This window comes from Pelodiscus sinensis, chromosome 1 (genome assembly GCF_049634645.1).
Source record: "Pelodiscus sinensis isolate JC-2024 chromosome 1, ASM4963464v1, whole genome shotgun sequence".
NCBI classification, from domain to species: Eukaryota; Metazoa; Chordata; order Testudines; family Trionychidae; genus Pelodiscus; species Pelodiscus sinensis.
Genome location: NC_134711.1, coordinates 186804052 through 186813439, shown reverse-complemented (window position 1 = coordinate 186813439; position 9388 = coordinate 186804052). Strand labels below are relative to the sequence as shown.

The following is a 9388-nucleotide window of genomic DNA, read 5'->3' as shown; positions in this document are numbered from 1 at the left end:
ATATATAACGTTAGTAGATGTGCAGGAGAAGGAACCAGTGACAGTATGGCTGATCTGGTTAGGTCCCGTGATGGGTGATGCTGGTGTCTATATGTGGGCAGAGTTGGCACCGAGGTTTGTTGCACGGATTGGTTCCTGAGTTAGAGTTATTATGGTGCGGTGTATAGTTGCTGGTGAGAATATGCTTCAGGTTGGCGGGTTGTCTGTGGGCAAGGACTGGCCTGCCTCCCAAGACCTGTGAAAGCGAGGGATCATTGTCCAGGATGGGTTGTAGATCACTAATGATGCATTGGAGAGGTTTTAGCTGAGGACTGTAGGTGATGGCCAGTGGTGTTCTGTTGGTTTCTTTCTTGGGCTTGTCCCATAGCAAGAGGCTTCTGGGTACACGTCTGGCTCTGTCCATCTGTCTCCTCATACTTCCTCGTGTGGGTATCGTAGTTTGCAGAATGCCTGTTGAAGATCTTGTAGGTGTAGGTCTCTGACTGAGGGGTTGGAGCATATGAGGTTGTACCTCAGTGTTTGGCTGTAAACGATGGATCGTGTGGTGTGTCCGGGATGAAAGCTGGAGGAATGCAGGTAAGCATAGCGGTCAGTAGGCTTTTGGTATAGGGTGGTGTTTATGTGACTGTCACTTATTTGCACCATGGTGTCCAGGAAATGGACCTCCCGTGTAGACTGGTCCATGCTGAGGTTGATGGTAGGGTGGAAGCTGTTGAAATCGTGGTGAAACTCTTCCTTAGTCTCCTTCCCATGGGTCCACGAGAGCCCATGAGAGCTGAAGAAGCGTTGTTCCAGGTCAGCCATAAAAATGTTGGCGTATTGTGGGGCCATGCAGGTGTCCATAGCAGTGCCACTAGTCTGGAGGTATATATTGTCACCAAATCTGAAATAGTTGTGTGCTCAGGACACTCCCTACACAAGCACGCTCAGGACACTCCCTACACAAGCACGGGAACAAATCAACACACCCTTAGAGCCCCAACCAGGGTTGTTCTATCTATTACCCAAGATCCACAAACCTGGAAATCCCGGATGCCCCAACATCTCGGGCATTGGCACTCTCAGTGAAGGACTGTCTGGATATGTGGACTCTCTACCCAGACCCTACGCCACCAGCACTCCCAGTTACCTCCGTGACACTACTGATTTCCTGAGAAAACTACAATGGCATTGGTGATCTTCCAGAAAACACCATCCTAGCCACCACAGATGTAGAGGCTCTCTACACAAACATCCCACATGCAGATGGAATACGAGCTGTCAGGAACAGTATCCCTGATGATGCCACAGCACAACTGGTGGCTGAACTCTGCGAATTTATCCTCACACACAACTATTTCCAACACTTCAGTTAGTCTATAAGGTGCAACAGGACTCCTTGCCGCTTTTGCAGATTCAGACTAACACGGCTACCCCTCTGATACTTTTTCTTCTATGTTTGGACAGCCCGTAGCACAGTGGAGTTCTGGTCTATGACTGGGTCTCCCATATGCTACCACAGTACAAATAACTATTACCATGATCACTTTGGGAATTGCTATTCGTTTTTGTTCACCTGCAGCCCTAAAGCTAATGACATAGCTGTATACAACTGTTGTTTCCTATACAACTAATACTTCATCAGCAATATCACATTTATATTGTCCAGGAGTGTACAGATCACTGTTTGTGTAGACATTAGAATATTCCCTTTTTGAGATCACAGTAACTTAGGCAAGAACATTGTAAGGTACTGCTATGACTAAATATGACTGAACCACTAAGGGGACTTATTTATGTTTACACATTCATGTAACTGGACAGAATGTGAAATGAGCACCAGCAGGTACCTCAGCACGATACGAGACTGTCTAAGGGATGCACGGGGGAGTATTATATTGAACAGACTATTCTAAATAGACCGAGTATTGTGCCACACATGTTTAATTTAGAATGGTCCATAAACAGAATAATGTAGAAAATACTTATTCAACATGAGGGCTAATTTTTATATATATATAAAATATATATGCACACACACACACACACACACACACACACACACACACACACATATTTGCCATGAAGAAAACCGCTAAAAGTAAAAATAGCTTTCAAGTAAGGAAGCAGCCATTCACTTCTGAGTCCCTGGAATTATGACAACCATTATATAACTACAGAGAGAATAAAATGAGATAAACAGCACAAACTAATTGGCTTGATACCAAGTAAAAACACCATTAGACTAAATGACTTGTGGTTACAGCATCATGCATGCATGACTTTTCACTAGCCATGGGGAGGTACCAGAGATCCTGCCAGGTACTTAAAAAATATTTGCCTGACATCTCTATAGATGTACATTCTATGCATCATTTATTTAGGGACTTGCTGCTCTTGTGTTTCCCTTTGGAGCTAGATTCCAGACCGAGAGAGTGTCTAGTTTCTGACATTCTTACTGGTGGAATTCAGAGGTGACAGCCACAAGGACAGGATGTTTGGTTATCACTTTCTTGAGCCACAGAAGGAGTAACAGAACTGGATAAATCAGAAAAAGTTTGGAGTATTGTGTTTAATTTTTTCCAGATAGTCTACAGAAGTTGGCATTGGGAATTGTCTGAAGATCCAGACAGATCCAGCATAATCTAAATGTCTGTGACAGCCTATTTGTAAGCTGTTCTATTGGAATAGTTTTAGATTAAAGTTTCTGATTGTCTTTGTTGAATAAAAGTGAGATTGAAATGTTTGGGTTTTTATATGCAAAGAAACCGACTGTCCTACATGGCTTGAGAAAGAGGCTTCCCGGCAGGGCCGGCCCACAACATTTTGGCACCTGAGGCGGGGAGCTCAAACGACACTCCCATGCCCCTCGCTGCACTAGCAGCACACACAATTTTCTACACTCTGGGTCTTAGTGGCGCCCTCCCCTCTCCTCCCACAGTTTGGCACCTGAGGCGGCCGCCTCAGCTCGCCTCATGGTAAGGCCAGCCCTGGGCTTCCCCCCACCCTGTGGAGAGGTCTGTGAAGGCCACTTTAACTAGCAGTCTCTGCGCTCCCTGCGCTCCAGGATGCATGTGGGCTGATCACTTTTCTATACAAAATCAGTGACCACCTTGGAAATTCTGGACCTAAACTTTATTTGTGCTTTAGGTCACTCGGAAAGTAGTATGTCTAGACTACTAAGTTTTGTCAACAGAACATATGTTGACACCCAAAAGTCAACAAAATAAAAATCACCAGAGGGCAATCACACTTGCTCCCTCAGTCAACCGATCATGTCCATACTGGGGGCACCATCCTCAACAGTGTGAGCAACAGTGCTCTGATGTGGGAAGGCAGAGCTGATCTCTGTGCAGCTTGCAATTCCCCCTCAGTACTCTTACTGCCTCTTCAGCTGCTGGGAGCAGCATCATGAGTATCTCCGTGAGCTCTCCCTGATAAGAAATGTCAAAGCAGCACAGCAACCTGTCCCTCTCCCCTTGCAGCAGCAGTTTGCCTGCTGCTATGTTCCTAGTGTGGGGTAGAACAGGAGCACTCCAATGATTTGTTCTTTCTTTGTTACCTGAACAGAACTGCTCACTCAGCTGTCAGATGCTTTCCGGAGCTTTCAAAGGGGAGGCAGCAGAGATCAAAGCTGAGCAGAGCCATCAGGGTAGGCATTGTGGGATATTGACGAAAGCCAGTTTTGTCAACCAAACAAATACAGGAGGCCCCCGACTTGCAACTGCCCAAGTTCCGACTCCCATTTTTGTAAGTGCGGAAGGGGCCGAAAATCCCGACTTACGTCCTCAGCCCACGTTTACGATGGTGCACAGCCCCTATCGTAAATGAGGGTTCAAGTTATGATGCCCCCAACATGTGACGCTTCCCACAGAACCAATTGCATCACAAGTCGGGGGCCTCCTGTATTAGAATCTACACTGGCTCCTTGTTGACAAGAAAGGAGGGAAATAGAAAAGCCTCTCTCAGGGGTAGAAGATTTGTCACCAAAACTGGGCATTTTTCCCAACAAAAGTCCCATTGCAGTGTGTATGCTGTAGCTGTTTTGTCATCAAAAGGCAAGTTTTGCTGAGAAAACTTTGTAGGGTAGACAAAGCCTCAGTATAGACAATCTTACCTAACATAGAGCACTTTGGAAGCATCAGATACCAAATACTGTCAATACAAAGTAGCATTAGTAACTGATTTGAAAACAAAAATAAACCTACAAAGTATGCTAGAGAGCACAGTATGTGGTTGTTGGAAAGTTCCATCTCAAGAGATGTCCTTTCAAATGTATTCATTTGTCACAAGTGAGATTAATATGTTTGTCTTCTAGTCCCACAACATTATTTAGTGCCATTTACAGGCTTTGCTCAAGAAAGGCTCAGAAGCGGAGCTGTGCAACAAAGTTTAAGTGAATCAGTCCCATTGACCAGGAGGCTGAGAGGAGGGAGAAAGGCAAAGGGGGCAAAGTAGGTCTTGGGGGGGGGGGACCGCCAACAGAAGCCTGTTTGGGGGACATAGCAATTAAAGGGGCCGTGACCGCATTTTGGCCTTTTTTTTTTTTTTTTGCTCAGCAAATTTTGCCCGACGGTTGACAGTTGGTTAGGCAGTCCAGAGATTCAGGCTTCAAGCCACCCCTGTGGTACTGTGGGAATGGTTGGAGCCCCGGGCCCTTTAAATTGCCACCAGAGCACTAAGGGCTGTGGGAGGCTCACTGTGCTCTGGACAGCACTGAGGGTTGTGCGCTCCTGCACCCACCCTTTCTACCTGAGGCCCTGCTCCTTCCAGGAGTATGCAGCCAGGCCCCACACCATTGTTCCCTCTAAACTGTGGGGCAGCACAGCTTCACAGGTGATTCATCAGCCCTGTCCAGTCAGAGGCTCAGGGCTCCCTGCATGGAGCTAACTAACTGGGTGGGGGGAGGGCTGATTAATCGCCTGTGAAGCTGGGCTGCCTGCACATCTTAGAGGGAACACTGCCCCACACCCACCTTGCCTGGGTCCTGTGGAGGCTGTCAGCTCCCCTGGCATCACTAACAAAGTACACATTTTACACAGTGCCTCTTGGTATGTGCCAGAGTCTAAATGTGATGGGAAAACAAAATATTGCAAGCATTTTAAATAGAATAAACCATTAAATGGACATTACAGGTCTAGCTAACATTATATTGAAACTCAAAGTCTGAGGCTTCAAAACCCATTCCAGGCTAACTTCAAGAGTGTGCAACTGCAGTGATTGTTATGGATTCCACGCACTGAAATTCCCTTAGATGCAATTGTGAGTTAAGCAGAGAGTGTAAAGCCTTAACGCCAGATTTCCTCTCTTTAGTTTGTCAGCCCCAAAAGGTAATTTTAATGCGCTTTTTGAGTGTTTATTTCATTGTACTGCATTAGTGGTAATCCAACAAGACAGCACTGTCACCAACTGGGACAAGTTCATCCAGAACTGACTAGTTGGGATAATCACTATAAATGCTGCCCCTGAAATAAGCTAGAATAAAATTATTTTAAAGAAATAGAAACAAGGTTAGAAAATGACACAAAATGGAGTCCATAACATGAACACACAACAATGCTGACAGTTTTCATTATGCTATTGGCAAAGGTTATTAGGTAGACAGGAGCATGGATAACAGCTGGTGCAGGTAGACTAGGGTTACCAATTTTGATTGGATGTATTCCTGGAAATTTCATCACATGACATAGGTTTTGTCTATACTTAAAAGTTTAAAGAGCAGTTGCGTCAGCACTTGAAATTGAAAATGTGGCCACAGCATGAGTCCTGGGAGAGAGCTCTTCCAGTGCTCTAGATCTACTGCTCCCAGGAGGGGAGTAGCTAACAGCACAAGTGCAGCTCCCAACACTGTAGCCTGGTTCACACTGGTGCTTTGCAGTGCTGAAACATGCTGCACTGAGGGAAGGGTGTTTTTTCACACCCCTGAGCCAGAAATTTACAATGCTGTAAAGTGTCACTGTAGACTTAGCCATAATCTCTCTAATATATTTAAAAAAAACAAAACTTTTCCTGGGGGATGACAGAGTGACATCAGCAAGTCACTCTGCATCCCACCTGACTCCTCCCTCCCTCCCCTTTCCCCAGTGCTCGGCTGCTGCATGGGGCCTGCGAAGGCTTGAAGCACACACACCCAGCATCAAAGGGAGAGCGTGGGGCCAGGCAAGGCCTGGAAGTGGCCCCCCTCTTTTCCCAGTGGCTAGGGGGAGAGCCAGGTGTGACCTTGGCCCGTCCCCTCTCCCCAAATTCTGGGGAAAGGGCAGAGGGAGCAAGAGTCAGGGCAGCCTTGGGCCTGGGGGCTGGTGGGAAGAGCTGGGGCCACGGCAGCCTCAGACCCTCCCTCGTAGCAGGGGGTGCAGAGAGCCTCAGCTGGGCACCCTCACGGCAGCTGGGAGAGAGCCGGACCAGCCACAGTCTTGGCCCAGTCCAATGCCCTGGCAGCTGGGGTGGGGGAGAGCCAAGGATGGCCTGGCCTCAGGGTGGGCCAGCAGCCAGGGAGAGAGAGCCGGGGCAGGGTAGGGCTACCATGCCTTTGCCTGGCCTTCCCCGGGGCCAGGGAGAGCTGGAGTTGACCACCCCCAGAGGGAGTGGTCAGAGAGTGTAGTAAGCAGGAGCACAGCCCCCTAGTCTTTAATTAAAGATTAATCTTTAATTCCTGGCATTTCTGGGACAATCCCGGATGGTCGGCAACCCACCAGTTGTATTTTTGAGACACCTGCTTTTCATGTGTATTTTACCTGCTCCTGGAAAATTAGAGGAAGCCTCTGCTATAGAGGAATGAAGCCAAACACACACCAAAAAACTCCAAGTGCTTCAACACTCAGCAGACCATCTGCTTAACAACATAGGTTGCTAAAAACAAATCACCCAAGTGTTCTGCAATCTGCACTGGCTCCTCACTGAACAGAGAGCCTAATTCACAGATTCATAGATTTCCAGGACCCCAAATCATTCCTTTTGAAGTCGAGAGAATCTCACAGCTCAAGGCCTCTGAGCTGATATTCAAAGCTTTCTACTGCATTGGTCTAAGCTACTTTAGAGACTGATCCTCCCTCCACAACTTCGATCACTAGATTCCATTAAAACAATGAAACTCACTCAACGAGAGTAGACTTGGGAGATCAGGAGCTGTAATTCAAACAGATCATGGAAACACACTCCCACAAGATAGAGCAACCACCACAGATCTCAATGTGCTCTGGATGAAGGGCAAAACTCATTTATTTTACTTAGCTTTCCCTCGGTACATTTTTCACATGCAACACGCACACATTCTCTCTCACACACAAACCACTATACACTAGTGACGCACTTTCTCTCAGAAGGGTGGGAAGGGAGTGGGGGGAATTGTTACTGACTATTGTTTCTGTTTGTAAATAGTCAGGAGGTACTCAGATGCCAGGGTAGCTAGGGGCTCACATCCATAGAAAGAAAGGTGCACTAGGATTAATGGCCCCATTCTTGGGGGCTCACTCAAAGTGAACTACCATGAGCACCAACTTCTGAAGTATTATGTGTTTTACATTAGAGAGAGGAGGACAAATATTACCCAGGCTCTGCATAAACATCTATTTTTGTATAGAAATTGCTTAGAATTGCTGTTGATATATAGTACTCTAAAGCCCCATCTTTCTACTGTTGAGGTCAATGGGAGCAGAACTGGCTCCTTTGAAAATAAAGTGTTTTTAAAACCATTTACATTTATTTAATTCTTTCCCCTCAGTAATGGCATCAATGTTGCTCATTTTCTGTGTTCATATCAGTGGCTTAAGCCCCCAAGCATATCTGTTCCTTCATTTATGTAAATGCTATCTCCCAGAAGATCATTCTTAGCTTAAATACAATACTGTGTATTACATTTTACAAAAGGGTAGAACATTTGTTTGAATATTTGTTGCAGAATTTAAACACTGGTGCAGACAAAACCAAACCTCTGAAATGATAGATAGGAAGCCCATTACATAAAAAATAAGTTCCCTTTCAAAGTTATTTCTATATGTTAATGAATTTATTTATACTTGCTTCATACTAATACAGAAGAAAGTTGTGTGTTTATTCAATTCACTGGATACACATACATATTAATGCCTTTCTTTTAATGGCAGCTAACGTACTGGAAGAAGACTCAATGGAGCAGGACGTGGAGAGCCCTATCACAATTCAGCAGCCAAAGTTGCCCAAACAAGCTAGAGAGGATCTTCCAAAGCACATAAGCAAAGTATGTACCAAGAGAAAAATCCAAAGGTATGTTAGGAAAGATGGGAAATGCAACGTCCACCATGGGAACGTGAGAGAGACTTATCGTTATCTGAGTGATATCTTCACTACTTTAGTCGACCTCAAATGGAGGTTCAACCTTTTGATTTTTGTCATGGTTTACACTGTGACGTGGCTCTTCTTTGGAATGATCTGGTGGCTAATTGCTTACATCCGAGGCGATATGGAACATATAGGAGACAATACATGGACCCCATGTGTCAGTAACCTCAATGGGTTTGTTTCAGCCTTTTTATTCTCAATAGAGACAGAAACCACCATCGGGTATGGTTATCGGGTCATCACGGACAAATGTCCCGAGGGAATTATTCTGCTTTTAGTTCAGTCTGTCTTAGGTTCTATTGTCAATGCTTTCATGGTTGGCTGCATGTTTGTGAAAATATCTCAGCCCAAGAAGAGGGCAGAAACCTTGGTCTTTTCTACCAACGCAGTCATTTCCATGCGGGATGGGAAGCTATGTCTGATGTTCCGAGTAGGGGACCTTAGGAATTCACATATTGTGGAGGCATCAATACGAGCCAAGTTGATCAAATCTAAACAGACAAAGGAGGGGGAATTTATACCACTCAACCAGACAGATATCAACGTAGGTTATTATACAGGGGATGATCGCCTCTTTTTGGTTTCACCACTGATCATCAGCCATGAAATTAACCAGCAGAGTCCTTTCTGGGAGATTTCCAAAGACCAATTGCCCAAAGAGGAACTAGAAATTGTTGTAATTCTAGAAGGCATGGTGGAGGCAACAGGTAATGTTTCTTATACTTTGCGTAAAGTATACATTTTATTTTTAAAAACAAATTTATTTCTGATATAAACTATAATTCAGCAGGAAAATATAGGAAAGCACCCATTAGTGCCTCTTGTGCCACAGAGAACTTTTGTTTTCACTTCACTTGAAAAGAATTACTTCAGTAGTGCAAGCAGATATTTGCAAAAGTCATCAGCAGTATTGTTGGGTTTAAAATTAAAAGCATGCTCTATTTAATTGTGTGCTCAGTGCTGCCCGTGAAATTGCATATGTTTCTGATCTGGTATGAAAAATGATGTAACATTTAACAACTGTCTAAATTTTCCATGAGCATGTCATCCCATTATTTATCATTCGATCACAAGAGTAAATCAAGCCTGGAGA

At 45.0% G+C, this 9388-nt stretch overlaps 1 protein-coding gene across 1 annotated transcript in view; it reads left to right on the top strand.

Moving 5' to 3' along the window:
* The first annotated feature begins 8074 nt into the window (after positions 1 to 8074).
* KCNJ6 (potassium inwardly rectifying channel subfamily J member 6) overlaps positions 8075 to 9388 on the top strand; it is a 61550-nt gene continuing 60236 nt past the window's right edge. Inside the window, exon 1 of the mRNA XM_006125984.4 lies at positions 8075 to 9002. Coding sequence (XP_006126046.2) covers positions 8075 to 9002 — 928 coding nt within the window. The remainder of the gene's footprint in view (positions 9003 to 9388) is intronic.